The sequence below is a fragment of the Caenorhabditis briggsae genome, assembly GCF_000004555.2.
Source record: "Caenorhabditis briggsae complete genome, chrX, whole genome shotgun sequence".
NCBI lineage: Eukaryota > Metazoa > Nematoda > Chromadorea > Rhabditida > Rhabditidae > Caenorhabditis > Caenorhabditis briggsae.
The window spans coordinates 9,086,022-9,110,790 of record NC_013491.2 but is presented as its reverse complement, the minus strand read 5'-3'; the positions used below and the strand labels follow the sequence as shown (position 1 = coordinate 9,110,790).

At 38.1% G+C, this 24,769-nt stretch overlaps 5 protein-coding genes and 2 non-coding genes across 7 annotated transcripts; 3 read left to right on the top strand and 4 right to left on the bottom strand.

Moving 5' to 3' along the window:
• Window positions 1-7,069: 7,069 nt before the first annotated feature.
• Window positions 7,070-9,152, top strand: CBG14320 (the record flags this gene model as incomplete). Its single annotated transcript, XM_002644408.1, has 7 exons — window positions 7,070-7,207; window positions 7,255-7,533; window positions 7,655-7,771; window positions 7,819-8,042; window positions 8,272-8,513; window positions 8,585-8,833; window positions 8,950-9,152. 7 exons carry the CDS (start codon window positions 7,070-7,072, stop codon window positions 9,150-9,152), a joined length of 1,452 nt encoding a protein of 483 aa, XP_002644454.1.
• A 366-nt stretch (window positions 9,153-9,518) lies between these two features.
• CBG28771 lies at window positions 9,519-9,590 on the bottom strand. The gene has a single exon. It is a non-coding gene (tRNA).
• A 412-nt stretch (window positions 9,591-10,002) lies between these two features.
• CBG28359 lies at window positions 10,003-10,074 on the bottom strand. The gene has a single exon. It is a non-coding gene (tRNA).
• Window positions 10,075-11,346: 1,272 nt separating this feature from the next.
• Window positions 11,347-11,772, top strand: CBG14319 (the record flags this gene model as incomplete). The annotated part of the gene is made up of 1 exon (XM_002644407.2): window positions 11,347-11,772. One exon carries the CDS (start codon window positions 11,347-11,349, stop codon window positions 11,770-11,772), a length of 426 nt encoding a protein of 141 aa, XP_002644453.2.
• Window positions 11,773-12,604: 832 nt separating this feature from the next.
• On the bottom strand, window positions 12,605-12,852 carry CBG14318 (the record flags this gene model as incomplete). The annotated part of the gene is made up of 2 exons (XM_002644406.1): window positions 12,605-12,749; window positions 12,797-12,852. The coding sequence occupies 2 exons, from the start codon at window positions 12,850-12,852 to the stop codon at window positions 12,605-12,607; spliced, it is 201 nt and encodes a 66-aa protein (XP_002644452.1).
• Window positions 12,853-14,560: 1,708 nt separating this feature from the next.
• CBG14317 lies at window positions 14,561-19,482 on the top strand (the record flags this gene model as incomplete). Its single annotated transcript, XM_045239540.1, has 19 exons — window positions 14,561-14,650; window positions 14,696-14,765; window positions 14,814-14,936; window positions 15,013-15,375; window positions 15,422-15,529; window positions 15,998-16,117; window positions 16,167-16,228; window positions 16,276-16,354; window positions 16,594-16,678; window positions 16,725-16,774; window positions 16,820-16,955; window positions 17,488-17,805; window positions 17,862-17,955; window positions 18,004-18,098; window positions 18,148-18,303; window positions 18,352-18,458; window positions 18,582-18,771; window positions 18,814-18,935; window positions 19,289-19,482. 19 exons carry the CDS (start codon window positions 14,561-14,563, stop codon window positions 19,480-19,482), a joined length of 2,562 nt encoding a protein of 853 aa, XP_045095392.1.
• A 180-nt stretch (window positions 19,483-19,662) lies between these two features.
• Cbr-lin-18 lies at window positions 19,663-23,016 on the bottom strand (the record flags this gene model as incomplete). The annotated part of the gene is made up of 11 exons (XM_045239539.1): window positions 19,663-19,774; window positions 19,830-19,966; window positions 20,070-20,356; window positions 20,405-20,752; window positions 20,803-20,881; window positions 20,939-21,146; window positions 21,204-21,363; window positions 22,339-22,491; window positions 22,538-22,631; window positions 22,751-22,872; window positions 22,917-23,016. 11 exons carry the CDS (start codon window positions 23,014-23,016, stop codon window positions 19,663-19,665), a joined length of 1,800 nt encoding a protein of 599 aa, XP_045095391.1.
• Window positions 23,017-24,769: the final 1,753 nt, after the last annotated feature.

Genomic DNA, 24,769 nt, shown 5'->3' with positions numbered 1-24,769 from the left:
TGCTAGATACCCTTGAACCACCCAAAGTCAACGCTCCCTCCCTTTTTTTCATTTTATTGTATTTGTTTTTTGTCTTCCATGATTTTTCTGATTTTCTGTATGTCGGAGATTTGTTTTAGACTAATCCGAAATTCTTCTCTCAAAAAAATCAAAAAATTTCGAAATCTCGCCATTCTCGAATAAAAATTCTATTGAATTGTTTCTGGATCACCGAGCAATTTGAATTCTTCAAGATTTTGACTCTTCCACTTCCACGATTTGCCGTTATTGTGTTGTTGTTGTTTCGCTCGGCTTTCAAAACCATCCGAAATGCATATTGGGCACAAAAGACGGGCATCGCATATCAAAATTTCTTTTTTTGGGGGAGCGTGAAGCGTGTCTCTATTCTTTTGACAGGTCATCATGAATAAATGTACTCCCGTCAACGAAACGTATAATTTTCGTGACAAAAAAAACTTTTAGCCTTTTCCCGGCTGCCTAGGCGAGAGTTTTATCTATATATTTCCTTTTTTATTTTTCCTACATCCGCTTCCATTCCACCATCCATCCATCATTTTCATTTTTTTCTCGCTCATTCATTTTTTTCAAGTGCATCTACATCCACATGTCTCTAAAAAAATTTGTCTTGATAAGTGTGCTCCCGCTCTCGACGCATCTGTTGCTCAACTAATCGGTCACAACGCTCCCATCTCTCTGGAGAAAAAGAGAAACATTTCGAGATGTTGTCCGACGCGTGGTGACAGGTCGAATGCGATTCTTATCTGGAGAACGGGCGTTCCATTATTTCTCTGTGTTAATGACAATCACAGTTTCTACATATCTACTAGTTGCATCTATTCTTCATTAAGGAACCCTTTCTCCCTATTATGGAAATAAGTGCGTTCATCAAAAGTTCCCTTCTCGTTTGGCAACTTCCCTTCTGAGTTCACACGAAAATGTAATGAAGCTAGTTCACCTATTCCCTTGAAATTTGCATATTCCTGTTCTCTTCCCTCTTTTCTCCTCCTTTCCTTAAGGTGACTGAGATTCAAAAAAGGGTGTTTTGGTTGTTAGTGTCCAGATGTCCTTACCTTATGATTTGAGCCAATTTGTTGCACGTTCATATCCATCTGTCTATTATGTTCACTTTTTGTAAATTTGCCCAATTTTTTTCGAATCGCAGTTAAAATACCTCAGAACATATAATTTTTGTGATTAACTAAATTTATTTTTTACATGTCTCAATTTCTACGATCTTTGAGCTCATATATCTCATTTCCTGTGAATAATACCAAAAAGTAGTCAACTGACGAAATGTTTATCATTATATCAAAAATATTTTGCCTATTGACCATTTTTTGATATCTCTCATAGGAAATAAGATGAATCGGCTCAAAGTTAAAAGTTAAGGAAGGAGGAGGGCATTTCATAAGGACATTTACGGTATTTTGTTTGCTGTAAAATTTTTCAAAAATTACTAAATCGTATAATTTTTGAAAGTTAAGCTCAACCTTTCATTTGTTGACCTCGCTTTGATGTATTTGACAGAAATCAAGAGAAATAGTATCAATGTTGACTGTCAGGAGCTCATGAATTTTCTGATCTTAAAAAATGATAAACAATTTATAATAGTTCAAAAGTATAGGGGCTTTTTTACAGTTTGTTTCACGACTTTCAGGATTTTTAGATAGGAAAAAACATTTTCTCTGTTTTCTATTTTTATTTAATTTTCTCGGAAGCATAAATCTCTTAAAACCTTTATTGTATCTCTAATCCACTTGTAGCACCAGTGCAATTGACATCCTCCAGTTTTTCATCTGCCCATTCCTCTCGCCCCTATTTCTAATCCAATCCTCACCACATATCATTTCAAAGTCGACACATTTTCTCTTCCTCCCGAAAACATATGTGCCATGTCCACAAAGCAAGTTACTCCCTATTTTTCTTCCCTTGTTATGCTTTTCCCCTCATTAACCGCTAGACACAAACGTATCCTAAATTTAAACCTCCCCTCCCTAAACTGATTCAATTTTCGAAGACGTGTAGACATAACTCTAGCCAACTATCCCAACGGGTATTATCTCCCAAGGATAACCTCACGCCAGTTCGTCTACCGTTCGCCTCATTGCACCTTGGCACGAGTCAAGTGTCAAAACGGACAGAGATGGGTGTCTTTTCCATGCATCATTTATCCAATCACACTAACAGGTTATTTGTCCAAAAAAAAGAAGAACACCTTCGATTTCATTCTCATTTGCATACATATCTTCTCATTTTGAATCTAAAGAAGCTGCAACACAATACAACACTCGCAATCCGTTTTCAATGCAATCTGGTTTTTTCATTGACATTTCCCTTCAAACTACTTTTGATTTATTGCTCCTCATTCTCTGTGGTCTGTGAGAGCCCGGCTCCCAAGTTCTTGACACTTCCTGACACCGATTTTTATCTCTTTTCGGAACCCTTTTGAACTTTAATGTCCGCCAATTTAAGTCTTATCACTCATTATCTCACATTTTCTCTTTTTTTCTATCCCACTCTTTCGTCCAATGAAGCTGACCAGGGGGTGGCTCGTGGCACTTGTTGCCCGATTTCCAATCATAATTCAAACTACCTCCCCTTTCTTTCTTCAATCTACTTTCTTAATCTAACAGAACAGAAAAACAATTTAAAGTGTGGAAGAATGTGATACTTACGTGCCAGGCCCCCGCGCGTTTTTGAACGCGAGACCGGCTGCCGGGGAGAGAGAGGAAAGGAGCTTTTGGCATAATCCAGAATGAAATAAACATTCTTATGGATCATCTTTCAAATCCCTGGCGATACTTTACAACTTCTCGCATAGTTTTTTCTCCCTCGTTGACACCTTGCTGTTTTCCACTTCTGGTGAGTTTTTCTCGTTTTTGTTTTTGGAGGTGGTGAATAAATATGAGTGTTATGATTCCCATAGGTAAAGTGACACCTAGAGGTGACACCGTAGGGTGTGATGTATCATCACTGAGTTTCGTTGTTACATTTCTGACAAAGAACAATATTGGGAATTTGTAATTTCATTAATCCCAAGATGGGAAATTTTATATTCCAATTTCTGAAATGTAATGAATCAAAAATCTGGGTATTCGGTTTGCTAGTTTTTTTTTACATTCGAAATCTACAGTACCAGGTCAAAATTATCGTGAATACTCTACATAATAGAAGGCTATCACATGCGTACAGTTCGAGCTCAATTATCTCGGTTCCTTACAAATGTATCAAAAGTGGCCAATAAATAAAATTTTTATCATGATACCATTAACATTTCATCAGTTTTCAAATTTTTGATATCTTTTCAAGAAACCCAGATAGTTGAGCTCAGAGTGAACGTACAGTGTGGGTTTTTATTAGCGAATTTACGGTACATCATGTTCCGCTTTTTTCGGTGAAATATAGTCGACTCTGAGGTAATGAAAAAGTAAGCCACAATTTTTCAATCTGGTGAAAATTTTTTGAAATTGGCTATTTTTAACCTAGTTAGTTCCTTTTTATGTATAGTATAGATACTCTGAAATTTTTAGGACTCCTAGTTTGACTTTTTGCACCGAAAAAATCAATAATTGATCATTTTCAGTTCATTACCGTATGTCCCAAATTCTAGAACTTGAGCTACAGAGTTTTTACTCTAAACTCTGATTCTCCAATTTCTCCAATTTCTTACCCAATCACAATTACATACATCTCGGTACCTATTTGGTGCATCTGAGTAAACAATACATAATTTACATGACCACCATTTTATTGTAACTGATTACCAAATATTGCGTGTCACCATCACCAACACCGTGTAGCATATCTGACACCCCCTGTTTTTCTGATGTCACAATAGCTCTATTTGGCTTTCAACTCACAAGTCAGTACGCCCAAAAAGGGATCCAATTGCGCAACACTAGCTCCGGGCACTCTCTAATTATGATGGACCTTTGTTTGCATTCGAACACCTAACCTAATGTTTGGATTCCTAAAGTGAAGGTACTCATCGTAATTGGTGCATTTATAAAAGTGTGGTCCGTTTTCTGATAGAAGAAAGATTCTTCAAAACGACTTTTCAAATATCGTTTTTACTCTTGATTTACCAATTGTCCAGGTGTCGAAAAAACGATGCAATTTAACTGTTTTCCTAACACTGCTGCCCTTCTAATCCGCGTCTCCGAACGATCCTCTTAACCTCAATCGAGACATTTTATGGTGAGAAAATGAGATTTGAGTAGTGTGACATCTTGTTTGCGAGATATACTACTACCAGGATAAACCAAAATTGAGACGGATCGCCGTTTGGAATAATTCATCAGTGGTGTTCATCTAGATACATATGTTGTTTGTGACAGCCGCAGGTATTCGTTAATTGATGACTGGTGGATGGGTCCGTTCCAATTCAAAAGCGGCTGTCAGCAACTAGGCTATCATTGTAATGGGATTGTTGTTGGTTGTCTTGTAAAACAAGAAACATTCGGGGTCTGCGCGGGATATAGTGTACTTTCCTAGATTAATCGAGTGGCTCTTCTGGAGCCAATACCGCCAATGATGAGAGGAAGCAACAGGTGCTCTATTTTTTGAGGGGAAAGCGGTAACCGAATACTTTTCTAAGGTCAGATTCTCACACTTTTTTGTAAAAAGTGATCCTCTATCTTTTGGATTGTGCTGCTGGGTTAAGCTATGAAATCTCTCATTTTTCATGCAATTCCTGAATATGAAATGAGCAGATTTCCGGCCTCGTTTTTTTTTCGCATTCCCATATAATCCATTATTTTCCACGCATGTTGCATAAAACTCGATATCCTTTTTTGTCATCGCGAGAGAAATTTCCCTTTGTCAGACAATATCCTTTTGGAAAAAGCCTTTTGGAGACGAGCCTTTTGGAAACAGTACCGCTCGAGAATTTATGATTTCTATTCTACTCTACTCACCCAAATGACCGGTTATAAAATGGGATTAACCTGTGGAGGTGGGCCCGTTGCGCTTTGGGATTTTGCATTTGGGTAAGGTAATAAAAACCCCTTTTTACCCTTTTCTGGCACTATCTTTTTTTTGTGAATTTAGGCAATTCAGTATTCGTCTATACAAAAATGTGATTTTCCAGTTGATTTTCAGCCATTTTCAAGAGTCGTATGCTCGGCTGTTGAGTTTCCAATCACACCAAAATTTTGGAGAATGTGCAACAGTTCTAGATTTGAACGTTTGCAGTTACAGAATTTTATAGAAACTTTTAGTTGTTCAGTCATTTGCCAATTTCTGAAAAAATTCCTTTTTGGTGCATTTTCGCTTTGAAATTCGAAATATAACAAGTGTCTTTCAGGCACTTTCTAACTGATGAAAAAAAATTCTCAATAAATTTTGAATTCAGGGCTGTTTTACACCTTCCGAAGGTATTTTTTCCAAACGGTGTTACAAAACGGCCCTCTCCTTGAATCATCACCTCCTAGGCTCCGCCTACTTTTTGGTGTACACCCAGAGGCACACCACACACACCCCCACGTATTTCTTCTCTTATCTTGCCTTTCTTCGCTCTGTTTTTGAATACTACATATTGCTACAAATTTTCAAATTTTCAGAGTGAGTAGGATATTGGATTTTTAGAAAATCTTAAAACCAAGTGGACCGAAAATTTTAGTGGCTACTTTTCCTTTTTTATTTTCTAAATGTCTGTGGATGTATCTCAGTGTGTTTGTGTGAAATAAAAGAAAGTATCCTTTGAAATTGGCCTAGTTAACAGCGAATAACGAGCTCTTCGGCACGGGCCTGTGAGTCGTGTCCCAAAAGTTTTTGACGATTTGCACTCCTCCTCTTTTTCCCTCGAATTTTCCGGCCTCCCTCAATTTTTCTAAACTTTATCGTTTTTTTACAATGTTGCAATTTTGTGTATGTTGTTGTGTCGCTCATCCGTCCTATTCAAAAAAAAAGTTTCTATCCTTCCTTTCTAACAAACATTATCCAGCGCTTAGAGTCCACTGTGTAGCTCTCTATGTCTATTTGTTCTTATTCAAATTTCACTCTTCCATGCCGGACTGCATTATTGAACCCTTCAAGTGGATCAGTTTCTTTTCTATTTTTATGATATTTTACCTTTTACGTGCCTTCCACGTAGTTATTTTAATTTTCTAAAGTGCAAGAAAATCCCAAATCTCCCGCTTTAAGATTCTCTCCCATATCGGAAACACCGGAGGCAAAAGAATGTAATCTAGGATAATTCGAATTAAGGCTTCCCCTTCATTTTCACGTGTTGTCTCCTTTTTTATTTCATATCCTCCCTTTCATAGCTCTTTTTCCGCTTTTCTCCCCATCCTCCTAACTTTTTTATTCCTCTTCAAACTGCCATCGATAATATATGCCAGGCACTTGACGCCAACTGTTAGTTTCGAGACGACCCGTTACTCGCGAATCGCCTCCCGAAAGAACACCTTACCAATAAGCAATTGGCCAATAAATCCGGCAGCCAGTTGTGTAATCCGTTCAACCCATCCTTCTTTTCTTGCGTCGACACACACACCAGTTGCTAGAAGACGCGTCCCTCACAGTAAATGATCAGTAGATCTATACAAAAATCATCTTTAGAAAATCCTATTTGACCTTCTCACATATTGTTTATAATATTCTTAATATTCTAAATACGTAGAGGTCTCCTCCTCTCCGAACCATTAGAGAGACGCATTTGCATGACCTATTGTTCTGGGGGCTCTTTTTTTGGAGGTTAACTACCACCAAGTGTTTGTATTCTCTGCCCTCCCCGAAAAACAATCTTTTTTTTCTCAAATCTTTTCTCATTCTCGAACTGCCTCCGGAAATTTGGTGTTGACTGGAGCTGTCGTTAAAAGACTCTTTTCTCTCGAAAATTTCCCTTCATTTTCGATGCTTAATCGTCAAGAACCTTCTAGGCGACGAACAAAGACGTTCAAGAGCTCTTCTCGAAAACGCATCTCCTTCACAAAGGCAACACTAATTATTATTACCTTAGGCTGGTGGAATGCAGTCTTGCTCAAGTTCTCTGTCTTCTCGTGTTCTTTACGCTTCGACGGCTTCTAGAGAACAATAAGTATAAAAGTTTTTGCAGGTTCCCATGATCATGAGGTTACACAGTAGTATCTTAATACTTCTCTGTACAACCAATTTGGTAATATCTTTTGTTGTCCTTCCATACATCCAAATTGACTATGCACATCTCATCCGAGTTGCTCATTGCAAGGCAAAGTGTTCAGAGAAGGTACTATATTCCTTTTTATAATTGTTTCATTATCATGAACTGTTCAGTATGGCTACCCAAAAACAAGAGAAAACCTTGACGGTTCGATCGACGAGTACTTCTTCGTTGATACTGAAGAATATTCAAAATGCGAAAATGGTTGCCTTCAATTTCAACACAGACGTGATATGAAAAGAAGCAATCTGACTGGAGAGACTCTTCAAGGAGCAAAGTTTTGGCTGGAATCCACTGCTCATTCTGGAAAAGTTGGATCTTCCCCAGTCTCTACAATTGAGTTACTGTGCCAGATGCCATCAGCAACACCTGATTTGGACGACTCGTTTGAGGTGAGAAAACGCACCAGTGGGAGGTAGAAGTAAATAAGGGATAAATGTCATTGTTACTGTGTGTTGCGTATTTTGACTCATGAGGTGTCACAAAGGCAATAAGTATATAACTCAATTATAGGGACTCCTTGGCCTCACAAAAGTTCGTCCATCTGGCCCGGTACAGTACGTTGTGCAATGGAAGCAGAGAACTTATGCCCTTGGATACTATGATGAAAGTCAATGGATTACGGCATCGGTACGCTGATTAATTATAAATCACGTTATATTAAGTTTTTAATTCAGGTGGAATCCGATGGTATGATCAAAGTTGATGGAATGATTCCTGGAGTACAATACAAGTTTCTCGTTACTGTAGTTGGACCAGCTGGTAAACTTGGTGACACGATTCAGAGTGAATGGACTGAAATTTCCAACACACTAACTGTAAAGGCTCCTGGAGCACCATTGATTGTGAAAAACGGATTCAATTCTGAGCAAGGAGTAGTCGCTCATCTTCATTTCCCGAGGTAACTGTTTTTTTCTCAATGAGCAACACGCGAGCTCTTTTTCTAATAGCTTCCGCTACAATAATAATGAGAGCTAATTAGACGTTATACGAGTGGTCCATGAGACACCGACGTTCTTCTTTGAACCCCCAACAGCTTGACGATAATATCCGGGTCGTTCAATTTAACTGCCCCTTCTCCCCCTCTTTTTTTTGTGGCCATCAGTTAATTAATCCCTCTTCTCTTGCAGAACCGCATATGACAGTTGCTATTTCCGGCTACAAGTGAAAAACGCAACAAATTCTGTGGTCTCGGATCTTCGTGTGGATCCGACATACTCGATTCTTTTGTCTCATTTGGAGTTTGATTCATCTTATGCTGTCACACTTTCTGCTCTCTCGTCGGATCAGAACACTGCCACGAATCCAATTTCTGTTAGATTCAACTCATTCCAATGCAAACAAGTCTACGGAAAAGGAAGTCTTCAATGTGGTAGGTTTTTTATAACCTTAAATTTTATCTGGAATTTGCTTATGGGTCCAGAAAAAAACTATATATTTCAGCCCCGGAACCAGTTTCAAATATCCGTGTAGCTATTGAAGCCAACTCGACTGCTCAAATCACATGGACAGCCTCTGCTGAACCTGAAAACATCCTGACCTACGCCATCACCTACCAAGCATACCTCGGACCATGCAACAAAGATCCAACAACTGTATACCTGGGAGCACCATCCACAAGTTATGAGATGTTACTGCCACGCAACGTTCACTGCGAGTTTATGTTCCGTATCACGAACTATGACGCAATAGGTATGTTGGTCCTTCCCAACTTTTTTTTGTTTCTCAATATTTACCGTAGTAAATCTTTATTGCGTTACGCAACACGTCTATATAGATTGGGTATGATCATAAAGATTGTGTTTCAGGTCGAGAAGCGTTTGCTGAGACGAGAATTGCTGTAATGCAGGAGAGACTGATCAGCTCTTCATTCACTGTTCCACTGATTGCAATTGGAATTTCTTTCGCCTTCCTGATCCTGGCTGTTTGCTGTTTTGCAGTTTGTAGATGTTGCAACAAGTGTCCTGTTAAAGTCTCCGAGAACAAAGCTAAACTCACGGATTATGCCTAAGAAGATCTTGAATTCTCGTAGTTTAGCCGATTTTCTTCTCAGTTACTATATGGGTCCAGTATACCAAAACTTAGGTCAGTCTAGCAAACATCTCCTTTCCGGGTGATTCTGATTCATGGAAAATTGATTTATTATTCTTCCAATGATTCCAACGAATGTTTTCTTGCTATTTATTGCTTCTCCTTGTGTTAATATCCGGTTATGTATATATAAAGATTCGTATTAAAAAATAAAGGATCAAATTTTAAAATAATTTTTGCATTAAAATGTAAAATGATTTTTTGTGATATTCATATAAGTTCAAAAACTTCAAATAATCTTGAAATATTGTGAAGCAAATAACTTTCAAAAATTCAAAAAAAAGGTGGGCCGGACCGGGGATCGATCCCGGGACCTCTCGCACCCTAAGCGAGAATCATACCACTAGACCATCCGGCCACAACGCGGAAAGAACACCATTTTGATGACAAACACGACGTAGGGGGAGAGAAAAAGAGTCGTCGACGTCAGAGATACGAGTTTACCACTCGCTGTCTCTTTTTTTCGCGACAACAAACAAGGATTGACCTTGAAGGCTTCAGGAGTCGAAGTGTTTGTATAGACTGGTCACATTAATCTTCCTCTACTAGTTGGGACAATCTGAATTGAATGAGAAAACTCGTGGAAACAATGAGGAGTGGAGTCGAGAAATCGTATGAAAGCATCAAATGTTGCATAAGTTTTCATTCAACGTTTTTGTTCCCATCACTTCTTCAGAAAAAAGATTTCTTCGACTGCTTTTTAATATGCCGTAAAACACGAATCCTAACCCAAAATTTCCAAATCTCTAAAAAAAGAATAAAAAAGGAATGGGCCGAACCGGGGATTGAACCCGGGACCTCTCGCACCCAAAGCGAGAATCATACCACTAGACCATTCGGCCACACTTTTCCTTCAAAGCGTACACCGATGAAACGCCGACCGCCTAACCGACTTTTTCTCTGTTTCTCAGCTTCCATTTGTTTTGAAAGCGAATTTCGCAATCCTTTGGGTAAGCGGTGTGAGGAAGGCAGAGAAAAGGAAAAGAGAACAAACGGAAGAATAAAAAAAAAACAGTTGTTTCAATAAAAAAAAATGCTATAATATTGAGGAAATGAGAAAATGAGCAATCATTTGATTGAAATCATTTTAATCTGACCCACGTTTCATAAAAGTTTTTGAACGAGTCAGTGTTATTGCTAATTGAAAAAACACATTTTCCTTAGAAATTGATTATTCCTCATTGTTTTTGAAAAACGTATAAATGATGACAATGTTCTGTCTTTATCAAGAATATTTCTTGGTTGTTATTTTGTTCTAGTTTTAACACAATTTTTGCAGTCAACAAGGAAAAAAAATTCCGGTGAAAATCGGAAGGTACAAACATTCTGTTGTCATTGGAGTATGAAAAGATTAAGGGATACAAAATCCTCAATTCAAGGGTAGAAAATACCTGAAAAACATGTGGATTTTGTAGTCCCTAATTTCTGTGTACCCCAATGACCCCAAAAACTTGGTTCTCTCCAAATTCTTTGCCAAAGTTTCAGGTTATTTCGGAATTTATTGAATAAAAATTTGCTGTTGAGTTAACAAAATTATTTTTCTTTAGCTTTTCAGTCTCTGTCGCAAATGTCATTTTCTTTTTAATTGATTGGCATTCCCCTTTTCTTCCTCAGAACTTTTGTTTATTTGCCATTTTCAACAATTCTAGTCATCCATGAGACCCATATCTATTCCCTTCCCATTGAGTCATTCCTGTGAAGGTCATGATCTTGTATTGATGATTCATTCGAAATTGTCGAAAAATTTCAAAATATACACTGTGAAACGCCTTGCCAATTTCGAATACGTCATTGTTTGCTCTTTTCGATTGAAAAACGAGAAACTTCTTCTTTCGCCTTCTGACAATGCAAACTGATAACCGTATCACGTTTGAATTGTTGAGGCAAAAAAGGCGGTTCACCCACCCCTATTCGCAATTCATACCATCGATCGACAGCTTTTTTTCTAGTCTCTGTTTGACTTTTCTTCTTTTAAATCGCTCAACTTTGTTGCTTTTCTTTAGATGTACGGTCGTCCGTGCCGGAGTTCTTCTTCCTCTTCCTCAAGTTCTTCTTCTTCTAGCGGCGGTTCCTTCCGACGTGTCCCAATCGGTTTCGGTGCAGCAACTACAGTCATGCCAATCGGATACGGAGCCCCACCACCACCACTCGGATCAGGAGTCGGATCTGGAATTGGATATGCTCCACCACCACCACGTCCAATGGGAGGAGTTGGCTATGGAGCACCACCACCACCACTGGGAGCTGGAATCGGAGCAGGAGTGACACCAGGTATGCCAGGATATGTACAACAAGCTCCTCCACTTCCAACTCAACAATATTCTGCCTATGGAGGACAGCAACCAGGCATGCCACCACCACCACAACCATACGGTGGATCAACCATCTATCCATCTGGCTACAGTCAACAACCATATCCAATCGGAACTGGAGCCACTCCATCTGCGCCTGGAATGTACCCGCCTGGACAATATCCACCACCACCAACTGGACAATACCCACCAGGCCAGCCATATCCAGGATATCCAAGACCATATTAACTCTACCGAATTTTCGATGTAAGAATTTTGTACGTCATTTCCTATTATGTTGTTCCTGAATATATTCTGCTATATATTTTTGCGTAGAATAAATTTTAATTGTACAACATGGACGCATTGTGAGCATTGATTGCTTCAGAAAAAAGTTAATTTTTAAATTTCGCAATATGAATCATTTTAATTTTTTACAAACAAGGGAAGTACCCAAAGTGCCTGGTTGATTCTTTTTTTATATTAGTGGCAAAAAATGTACCTTGCATGAATTTAAACAAAAATTATGGTACAAGGTGCCCATGTGCAGGTTGTGCATAATTTTTTCAAGTTTTTCAGAAAATTGGATCGAGTCTGATCGAAAAATCATAACTTTGTTCAGACAGAAGAGATAATTTTAAACTAAAGTGAATCTTGAACAACAGATTACAGGTTACAAAACATTCATTACATTACTAGTGTATCTCTGTAGAGTGCCGAGTCGACTCGAAAATCGATGATTTTTGTCGACTTTGAAAATCGACACAGTCGACATTCAACGATTCGACAAGGCTATTTGTCGATGAAAATCGAACTTTTCGTTGTCGATTTTGCGTCGACGGAAATCGACAAAAATCGACTTTTCCGGACTTCAAAGTAAAATTTCACCTCGAGAAATTTTTTTTGTGTAGAGTAGCAACTTTATTTTATGAGTAAAAAAACAAATAGTGTAATTTCAACGGGGGTACAAAATAGAGAATCAGTATGTCTCAGAAGATGGCAAGGAAAATAGAAGAAAATTCAAAGCGAAGAAATTTTTAAGAAAGGGAAGAAACGGAAGCACAAAGTTCAGCATTAGGAATTAATGCTTCATTATTTGGGCCAAATCGTTTCCAAAAGTATCATCGTAATGCTCTCTGGATTCGTAATATTCCAAGCCTTCTGATTCATCATTCTCGTCATCATATTCGTACTCTTCTGTCGTCGACGTGTTTTTCTTTGTAGATCTGAAGAAAAATCAGATTTTGTGGAAAAATAAACTTTAATATCTTACTCCAAAGTGGCCAATGCCGCACAAAGAAGTTGCTGGTTAAGAGTCTTCGGTTTCATCCTGTTTCTTCGGCTATTGTTAACGACGGAGCCGTAGACTTGCTGATATTTCCACTTCTTCAACTTCTTTCTCGTGGTGACTGTTTAAGTGCTGATACATCGTCGTGGTCGAAGAATGGAACTTTATGCTTCTTCCACACAGTTTATAGATCACATTTTGGCCATTATTTTGTTTTTCGAAGTATCGCCACACCATTGATTGATTTTGTGACGAATTCATCTGCAAAAAGCAAGAATGTCATAAAAGAAATAGAAAAAAAAAACAAAAAAAAACAAAAAAAAACAAGAAAAATACGGGTTTTCAGTGGAAAATTTGATGAAAAATACTCCAGCCACAGGCAGTTTCTAGGTCACCGACCGTGTAGTCCTCTCGGACAATAAAGTCGACAAAAACCGACAAATGTCGATTCTTGTCGATTTTGAGTCGATTCAAAATCGGCAAAAATCGACTTTTGTCGATTTTCACTTTCATCGACTTTTGAAAAATCGATTTTCTGTCGACTTTTTGAATGTCGATTTTTGATCGAGTCGACGAAATCGACACCGATTTTGATGATTTTCGTCGATTTTTGTCGATTGTCAACAATCGACACAGCACACTATATCTCTGCAACAAAATTTACTAGGATGGGAAACGTGCGAATGAGCTATTGGTCTTAAACCAAAAAATTTTGACCATGTTGAAAGTTTGACTTCAAAATATGTTCTAACAACACATTTGTGTCGTAAAAAGGAATACATCTATTTGACTTTCATGAGGAGTAAATTTCATATTTGAATTCATTATTTTCATTTGAAGTGATAGAAGAAAAAAGTGGAAAAACACAATTCTTCTGGAATGTTAAAGTAGCAACCCAAATCTGAACTTTTGAAAAGATTGTTTTTCGGCCTCTAGTAGTGACCCTTGCTTTTCAGAAGCACCTATTGTCTTCTGTTCTTCATCAACAAAAAACCACTCAACTTCCGTCTTACTTCACTCTGGAAAACAAAACTATATTAAATATGCATTCTTGAATGTTCTCCGGTTGTGGAACCAATTGAAATAACTCGTCTCACTGGAACCAATTTCATTCAAATATCTGGAATCTATTCTCACACATCCCAATAAAACAAAAATTAAGCGCCAAAAGCACTGTTCGCTTCCAATTCTCGCCGGTCAAAAAGCATCTAACCGGTAGCGAGCGGTAAAAGCCCTACCGACATATGCCAATAAGTATTGCGCAGTTTATCTAGTTCGGCCTGCGGTTTCAATTGTTTGAAACGGGCCAGATGCGGGTGAAAGTTGGCGCACGGAACCTTGTATGAATACCTACCGCCCGTCTTGAGTGACCCGACGACGTCTAATGAGCTAGTCTAACCTACTCACTTGTCCGTTTTCCCGACTACCTCAACAATTTCCTTTTTTCCTTTTTGTTCATAGAAGATTCCATATTTCACTTTCCATCTTTGAACTGTTTATGATTCATAATATTTCATTTTCGGTTTCAATAATATTTCATCTTCTTGATGATGAACCTCTCTTTTCAAGTAACATTCGAAGGACGAGATCTTTTTAGCAGAATCGGTTTTCATATGTCATTCAAAAAGAAGAAGAAAAAACTCTCAAGTAGTTCAGAACTAGCTTCTTCTTCCATCCGCCCACTGACTGTCTCTTTTCATTTTTCATTTCGCACTTCTTCCATTCACACATTCCACTCACTTTCAGATTATGCGATTTTTGATTTTGTTTTCTACATTTCTATTAGCCAAATCAGCACCACACAGTTTAGAAGAGGACGAGTTACCGTTCAGCACAGATGTGAGTTTGCTTGATGTAAACTGTAGAGCATGCTAGGACTTCCAGAATTTTCCTACGTTACTGGACGAAGCGAATTCAAGTTCGGGAGAAGAAAAAGATGAGTTGGCGATTAAATGTGAGCTTGACTTCTTGAGAAGACTCCATGAAAGGTTCAAATTTTCAGATTCCGATCAAGCAGATACTCTGAAAAAGCGTCTCAAGATGAAAAGTATGTTTAACACCAACGGACCACCTGCTATCGGAACAGATTTGTTTTCCAGTTCAGCAGTAGATGAGAACATCAAAAGTAAGAGCTTGTTGTACTACAATGCTATTAAAATAGCAAAAAAAACTTAAATTCACAATAACTTTGAAATTTTCAGAAGTCGCCTATGAAGGATCTGGTGAAGCCGTGGAGGAACACGAGGAATCTCAGGATTCTACAACTATCGATTATTTCAACATTGCCAAAAACGATTCGGCTGTGGAAGACGCCGTTGTTGAGTCATCATCCAATTCAAGCACGTTATACGACCAGAACACAAGTGACGCTCAAGTGGAAACGGTATCCAACACTCTGTATCAGAAAACAGAAGCCGAAGTCAATGCCATTCTACATACGAGTGAGACAACAAAGTATGATGGACAGAAGGAGAAGGAAGATTCAGCAGTGGAGAGTGCCACGTCAGCGAAAACCAAAAAAGACGAGGAAGAAGATGATCGGGACTATTCTGGAAATGCTACCGGTATCTAAGAATTTTTTCGAGAAGTAAAATAGAATCATAGTTATAGAGTCAATATCAGAAACCTGTGCGCCCCCAAGAGGATGTGGTAAAAATTGTTTTGTTACCATAAATGCCAAAGGATGCCAAGACTGTCAATGTCTTTGGATTGCTCAAGGTGAGATAGGGATCACTGTTTATCTTAAACCAAGGTTATTGCATACATCCGAATTACTTCACTGAACAACACTATACTAGTTAGTTTGATTGCACCAGTGTATTTGAATTATCTAGTTATTGAGTGTATCTTGTTCACTGTGTCTGGCTTTAGTTGGTTACTGAAATTAATATACCTTGAAACTTGTAACAGATGGCTCCACACACTAGCAAGTCTAAATTATCTCGATTCCTTTGCAAGATATTCAAAACGTGTCAACTGACAAAACACTTCCGATATTATGAAAAACAGTTCATTTGTTGACTTTCTAATATATATATATATATATATATATATATATATTTGGCAAGAACCAAGAAAAACAGAATCAATGTGAAAAGTAGTTTTGGCATTTCTGTACCTCTATAACATTATCAAATTATCCACACTCGTAGTTAAAATTAATAAACTAATGTATATATTTTACAGACTGCGAAACTGACCAAGATTGCTCTGAAAAAAATCAATATTGTGATTTGGGAAAATGCAATTGCCAGCCCGGATATCAGCAAAACATGAGAAAATCTGGAATTTGTGAAGTTGAGTCAGGTTGTTTTTTATCTATGAAAATCGTCCATCTTACTATAAATATTTTCAGGAGCCCAAAAAGGTCCAATGCCGCCCGCAGAAAACACAATCGAGGATAGTGTAATAGAAAATGTAAGCTCTTTCTGATTTTCAGGTTCTCAGGAAACAAATTTTTCTAGGAAATCTCAAAATCCAAAAAGCTGAAACGTAAGAAACGATCATCAAAACCACGACTATCGGAGCGTCTTGAATGGCCAGGTAGATTGGAGCTGTGGTGAATGGAGCACGTTTTCTATTTTTGTTTTATTTTCTGGAATATCGAATCAGATTTTTAAAATGAAATTTGTATTTGCACGAGATTGGACTTTTGTTCTTTGAATTTTTGCTCGACTTCTCTCCGGTGACAGTTTTTTTTTAAAGAATGAAATGCATGAGCGATAAAACGCGCACGCAATGGTTGAATTTTTTCTCAATTACACATTTTCGCAATTTTTAAGGTGTTTGTGATAAGAACGAGCAGTGCCCAGACAACCTAGTGTGTATTCATGGCGATTGTTGGAATGTACCCGAGAAATTGCGGCGGTACTGATTTTCTGGAAAAATGTTAAGAAGCAAAAATTGCTTTCAGATCAGATGTTCCACCAAAACTTGAGAACATGATAATTTCGAGAAATACAGGTAAAATATTCGAGAATAAATGGTATTAGTAGAAAAAAATTTAAGATGAGGAAGAGGAAGAAGAGAAACGTGTGTCATTTGATACTGATCAGATTATGGAACCAACCACGACCCAGAAAGTTAATGTGATGCCAACAATGCCTACTGTTATTACAAGCCCCGGAGTGGAGCTAACGAAAAGGTTGAAAAATCTTCGAAAAAGTAACATTGACCCATCACTTTGAGCTCAATTATCTTGGTTCCTAAAAATATATCAAAAAAAGTCAATAGACAGATTACTTGCCATATGATAGCGGACAGTTTTCGGGAACCTTTTTTTTCATTAACAAATTTGGTGAATTCTGGTTTCAAATTCATGGCTCTTCTATCAAAAGGTCCTTCCAATGAGAAAGGAAATAAAACGCAAGGCCAGAGCAAATCAAAGGAATTAGAGGACTTTCGAGAAATTAGAAAGCTTATTTTAAAAACTCCACAAGTTACAATTTGTCCTCTGATAGAATTCTATCCAAACCGTCAGCTTTAAAAACGATTCTTGTGAATGATATCGAATTATGTCAACTGATTAAATATTGGTAATACTATGATAAATAATTCATCAGTTGACAAAGGTTCGATATTTTTTTACCGGAATCGAGATAATGTTGATGGATTGGGAAATGTGGAAACACTGTATTACCGAAATAGGATTTACCAATCAACATAAAAAATTGCAGTCCTTATTCCAGAGGCATGGCCCGCTTTGTCTCTGAAGATTTTGCCAAACAACTTCAACGAACCACGGCGAAGGTCAAAAAGCATGATTGGTTTCCACCGACGACTACTTCAACAGCACTACCCACTACTCAATTTTCAATGACCATCAAAAGTAACCCGTTTTATTTGTTTTTTCCATATTTAGTGTTTTTAGCTATGCCTCAAACACCACCGCTCACTGTCGACCAGTTTTTCATGATTGAAACTACAGTATCTCCGCAACCTACAACTACTAGAAGAATAGAGAATGATCATAAAATGGAATATATGAAGGAGAGGTGATTTGAGGCTATTCAGCAAACTATTTATCAAAACGCTATAAAAATTTTTCCAGAAAACCAAACTTTCTTGGAGTTAAAGAAGAAGTGCAGGAACTAGAGTATCCTGTGCCATCACTGTCTCACATCAAGAAAATTCATCTGGAGATGGTACTCATTACGATAAATCCAATTGCTAAACTTTCGTGTATTTTTCAGCCCCCACCAACTCTTCTCCCACACCGTCGGAAACCAAAAAAGCAGAAAACCACAACACCCACTCCAGATGACGCGTCAGAAGTGGAAGAGATGAAGTTATCCTCCTCCCCATTCACTTCCGTTTCTTGAATCCCTTCTTTTCAGCGGTGTCGACGAGATTGAATTCCCGATTTCATCAAAAATCAAGAACGGTTTCAAGAAGCCACGCGCGTTGAGCGCCGAACCAACACGCGAGGAATTGAAAGACCACAAGAGTTTAGTTGATTTATTCAATTCACACGCGGCTCGGATTTCCGAAAAGTGGGTGGCCAAAAAACATGAGATTTCTCTCGAAATTTAATTTTGCAGGGAAGATGTGAAGCCAAGTTTTCAAATTCTACAAAGTTTCTCAAATTTAAATCCAAGTCCGGATTCAAAATCAGTACCAGAAATTCAAGTGTCTCTCGCTTCAGAAGGTTGGAATCAACAAAAAAAATCAATAATTAGAAAATATTCCAGATTTGAATTCTAAATTCTCTCCAATCCCGGATTTATCAAACGAAAAACCAAATGAAAATAAAATCATAACCGAAAGAAAGCCTTGGTGATTCAACAGGGAAAAATTTACAATACCGCACCACTGAGCAACATCAGTGAGGATATGGCATCAGATGATCCTCCGGAAGTGACACCAGAACCTGCACCATTCCAGGACCATAGGATGGGAGTATGGTACCCGATGAAAAAGGGAGATGTTCCACATTTGGGGATTTTCAGTGGGGAATTCAGGTGAGTTCGAATGAGGTGGGGACTGAAATGCACATTTTTCAGAAGAGCCCCTTTGAATGGAGTGAACGGAATTCGGACATCCGACGAGATACGGTTGTACCACGAGTACACCAAGGCAAACCGACAAAACCGACCTGTAAGGATAGAGATGGATAATGCATCAGGTGAGTATAAGACAGATTCCTTTAATACCCCTTTAATAGAAGGGCCCTCCGAAAGGTACTTCTAAGAATAGACCAGCCCATGTTTTAGAAAGGTCCCCTTCAAAACGTGTTTTTGATAAAATTTTTCAAGACCAATTTTCGAAAAAAATGACTCGACAAATGAGAAGACCCCTCTAATTAAAGGGCCATTGTAACAGAAAGGTTCTCCCTGTGTACCTTGAAAAATACAAGGACCAGCCCATCTAATTAACGTTTCACGGGATTCTAGAATTCTAGCAAAGTTTTGAATCGAAAAAAACCAGCATGAGAATGACAACTTTCGCTTTTTTTCCAATTATATAAGATTGTTACAGACCATGTAAAAAGTGAATGCCGTGACGACTCAAACTGTGGTAACCATACTGTATGCTGCACCAAACGTTGGTGTGATCGTTCTAACAACTGCGGACTTGGCAGATTCTGTCTAACAAGCTGCGCATCTACCAAACTCACATTCTTGCCTTCTTCCAGTAATGCTGAAAGCGTAATTGATATAATGTATGATTAGTCACTTTATTAATTATTATTGTTTATTACACAAAAATATAATTTCATATGTACTCATGTTTTTAATAATGAACAGGGACAGTTTTGGAGAGGAGGAGAGGAGTTGTTGACAAATATAAAACGAATCGGAACGATTACACCCGTCACTAAATTTTGATGGATTTTTTACTGCGTTGCATAATTAGATGTATTGACTGAGTTGGATGTTGAAATCACGTAGTCCATGGAGCACCTGTTCGCTGCTCGGCCGTTCCTCACTTAGCACTCGCCAGCAGCAGAGCATCACTTTGTATCTGGAAAGAAATGAAATTCAGAATCAAATTCAATTTGCTTATATCGATATCTTACAATTGATCTGGGCAATTGTTTGGCTGATGGAGACGCGCTCCTTTGAGAATCATTGTATACACATCTTCAGGATCGATTTCGGCATATGGTGAGCCACCGAGCGACATCAGTTCCCACATGAGCACTCCTAGGGACCACTGTAAACATTTCTGTGTATTTTCTTAAAGTTAATGTTTGATTTTTGGTGACAGAATTGGCAGAACTATTTATAAACAATTCTACAAAAAAAGATTCACTTACAACATCTGCGGACGACGAGTATAATCCGCTAGCAATTGCTTCCGGAGCCATCCATTTTAATGGGCGGTTCTCATTATCTCCCAAACAATGATAATCAGCAGGGAAGAGATCCCGAGACAGTGCGGAATCGCAAAGTTGGACCTGTAGACGTCCATTTACTTCAGCGATCAAGCAATTTCTGGCAGCAATGTCATTGTGGACAATACGGTATTTGTGAAGATGAGCAACCGCTGAGGATAACTGAGTGGCAAGAGCAACTAGCTGATGAGTTCTGAGAGTTTGAGCTCCTGAAAATCATATTAAACTTGTTTTTTCTCTTTTTATCATTCTTCTACCTTTGGTTTTATCTCCGTGTCTACAATTGGCTAGGAACTTCTTTAAATTTCCAAAACCTTGATGCCTATAACAGACCAGAGGAAAATCTGTGACAGTTTCCGGGCGGTCGAATCTTCCGAAAGATGCGACGCATGCCACTTGAGACAAGTTTTGGTGAGGTGTGATGTTGTAGAAAAGAAGCGCATCGGACAGAAACCGATCCAACTGAATCGATGAAGCATTCTTTTTCAAGGTTTTGGTGTAAACCGCTTCCTGATTGCAAAACGCATCCTCCTCGTCGTCGACGTCCCCATTGAGAACGTCGTCTACTTGACGCCAAATTGCGTATCTCACTTCACCAAAAGTTCCTATAAAAAATCAGAAATTATTTTCAACCTGGTTCCCTCTGTTTTCTAACCTTCCATATCTACATAGGGTAGAGGTTGGAATGCTTCTCGATCTTGATATAGTTGTAACAATGCACGTCGCACGTCAATCTAAAAATCATTCCTACGTCAGTTGGGCTCTCTTGTCACTTTTCATAAAAAACTCACGTTTCGCGGCCTGTCCGGGATTATCGAATTCCCCGACGTTGAGGAAGAACAAGGAGCGCTCGAAACTGCCGAAAGTGTTTGAGGTCCTGCAAAAAAGATCTCTATTCGAAAGAAGCGGAAAACGAGTGCCGGATTACCATCTCTCGGAGTGCTCAGAAGAAATGGTTGCGCGCTTTTTGTGGATTTCAGCGAGTTTCGGAAAGATGTCCTGAACAAAGATTAACTGTTGAAAAAGGCAATTCTAAAGCGGGAAAATGAAACTAACGGAAGTCGAGTTTGAATCATGTCTTCTTTTTTTGATCTCTTGAAATAGCAGATGAGGGTAGCTGCAACAATGAGCAGGAAGGCGGCGGCAATACAGATGATGACAAAAAATGCCTTGTCAATAGAGTCATGATCATCAATTTCGGTTCCTTCGTATCCACCTAGAATATAAATGAGAAATATGAAAAAGCTGGACAATTGAAAATTCGATTTGTTCAAAATTCCTTAGTTGAATGATATGCCATTTTTCCTCTATTAGAAGCCCACCGAGACCGCCACCTTTAAACTCAATTATCTCAATTTTTTTAAAAGATATAAAAAGTTTGTCAATTACCACCAATATTTCATTCGCTACCGCATTTTTGCAATTATTTTACAGGAATCTAGTTAATTGAGGTCAAAACTTACGGCTCGGGTGGGCACCTAGAAAAATAAATACGGAGGACTACTGTACTAGTTAAAATTAATTGTTAAACGGCAAATTTCTCTAAAACTTAGATCAGTGAATACTATATCTGTTTTATCAGAATTTTTATTTGTTTTTGTTTGAATGTTTCCCACTTATTTTTGTTTTTTCAACAAAAAATCCGATACTATAAGACAGTACAATTGAATCCCTTTTTGTAACAACCCCTTCCACGGTAATCAAATTAATTAGTTTTCTAGTGATCCTAAAAAGCGATTAACATATAAAATTTATCTATTGAATCGCATATTTCTGGAACCCATCCGCAAAACTCTGAACCACCCTAGTTCTTGTTGCTCACTTGTTTTCGCCTAATTAGAAAAATGCATTTTTCGAAAAATTCCGGTCCTCGCATCCCTAGAATAACAATCCCCAGAATAATCATTATTTTCCATTTGAAGCGCTCGTTTTCACAATTTTCTCTCTTTCTTTGAATAGTCGGTGTTGGGACCTCTTTTTCTCTTTCAATCGAACTCATTTATTTTCGTCTACCGCCGCTCCTGTGACAATCAAACAGCTGCATTATAGAGACAGAAGAAGAGAGAGCGTGTCATTCAATCATTGTCTCCTCGTCTTGTCCCGTCGTCATCAGAAAAATGTTTTGGGTCCCAATGTCATTCATATTTGTGGGTAAACACAAGGAAGGTTGAAAATATATTCAGAAACTAACCATTCAATCCTCGCCGTCCATCTCGTGACGCGCAAATTTTCTCCTGTCTCAATTTGACCGGCACCGTCTTGCCGTCGTAGTAGAAATTGAAATATAGGCTGACAGTAAATTGTCCGGATCGATGACCCGCGCATCTGTATTCGACGCTGAAGTCTACAAAAGGGAAGGGAATAAATTACGAATTTTGATAAACTGGTACCTTGAAAGGAGGCTGGTACGCGTCCCTTGAGAGGGATACGGATTATAGGAAGAACTGAAGAGTCATCTGCTTCTACCCGGACATCGTAATCAACCTGAAAGTTTGAGTTTTTGAATTTTGAACTATGTGGACAAAAATAGAAACAGAATCAATTTTGGGTGAGAAACTTGATATTTTCTGTTTGTTCAGAAGCCCTGAAAAAGTTCAAAATACCTGTCCAACTGCATTCCAAGTGAACGAAACGTAGTCAATATTGGCCATAACTCGATAATGGAATTTCGTGGAATAAGTATTGATGCTACCCATTTCAATGTAGTTTAGCTCAGCTTTGACACCTGGAAAATCGGTATTTTTAATAAAAATTGAGATTAAAATTTACCCAATGTCCGATTCATCTCCTCCTTGCTTATGAACATGTTGATATTGGCCAGGCATAGTGCCCAAAGATGGGCAAATATTATCAGCTGCCGGAGGGTCATTACATTCGCTTCAAAAAAGTTGGAATTCGCAACATGAAGATGTGAAGGAAAGAAAAAAGAAGGCAAATTAATTCATCAAGTGTTCAAATCGAAAGCGATGAAACGAAGAAGGAACAGAAGAATGGAGGTCAACATAATGCAACATTTTTAGGATGGTGAGAAGAATTTTCTTTCTAGAAGATAGGAAATTAGAGACAAAAAAGTTTTCTGAATGGGTTAAGAACCCATAAAAATTCTAAAATAGATAACAGAAAACGATATGGTTTCTCCTTACTGTTTCAAAATTTGTCTAATGAAAATGGGAATTCGAGAAAGTCGAAGAAGAGAGAATGTTCCTAAATAGGATATTTTTGAAAGTTGACTCCGCCCACGTCCTTTGTCCATCTTTCCTGAACTTCCTTCTCCAAAAAAACGGAGATGGCTCTGAAGAACTATCACGTTAATCTGACGAGAGCGCAGTTTTTGCGAAATCCGATCTTTTTTATTCATTTCCATTTAAAATTCTCTTTTAGTCTCTCTTCCTCACCACTCATTTTGACTCAATTGCCAACCACATTCCGGGAAACAAAACCCGAGCGGTTTTGCAATAAAAGGATGACAGATGAGGAGTAGCCCCGGAAAAGGGGAGTGAGGAAGGGTTTGAGCAGAAGAAAAAAATTGACAGAGATACAAATAAATATACACTGCACAACACCAGCACCCATCTTCTAGACAATACTACATCCAATACATCGTCTTTTATTTTTTCGAGACCTTTTTTCACCGTCGAGAGTGTCTATCCTATAGAGGAGCTAAAAGGATGAGCCTGACTGAGTGCGTGTGGATAGATGGATGGATGCGTGGAGAGATGTGTGCTTTTCAAATTGGGTTAGTGCAAGTCGTTTTATGTACAATGGCACCAAACGAAAATTACATTAAGAAAAAGAAAAAAAGAAGCGAGAGGGAGGGGTGGGGACAAAAAACATGAAAAGACGAAAAAAAAGGCAAAGGGTTAAGGAGATCTTGGTGGACCGGGTGGAGGAGAGGTGACGCAACTGTCCAGCCAAAATTTTGAAGTAAAAATGTTTCCAAAATTGCGTTGCGTGTTCTTCTTCAACAAGGACAAAGTAAACACAGGTGTTTGTGATATCACCAAAAATTGGTTACGGTAGATGTTGCGTTAAGAAAAGAAATAGCAGGTTGTCTTGAGAGAATCTAACACCAAAATTCCAACATGGTTTCTTAAACCTAACTACGGTATTGGCTTTAAAAGAGCCCCCTATATATGGTGGTTTTTGCTTAATTATTCCGACTTCCACGAGAGATATCAAAAATCTGTCTGCTGAAAAAATATATTTATTAAAACTGAGAAAAACTTACTCAAAGTCGAAAGTTAAGGGGCCCTTCAATTACAGGTTTTACGGTTACAATTTTCAGACTAATAACAACATTTTAAAAATATGATCAGTGTAATTTTTTTCGGTTTAATCACCCAAAACGTTTGGGTCCTCAACTTGATTAGGAGAAAAAAAAAGATCCATGAAAAGGTTTGAGGTCAATTTTCTGAAACTGCCGAAAAGTCTATTCAGAATTATTTATAAGAATATGTATTTAAAATAAGACAGCTTTTGATTATTGCTGCTCACTGACATCATATTCTTAAAATATCAAATTTCAAAGATGTCATCTAAACTAAAAATAGTTTCTCACAGCCACATGTTTCCTAATTTGCCTATATATCTCACTACATACTTCCTGGATCAAATTTCTAATA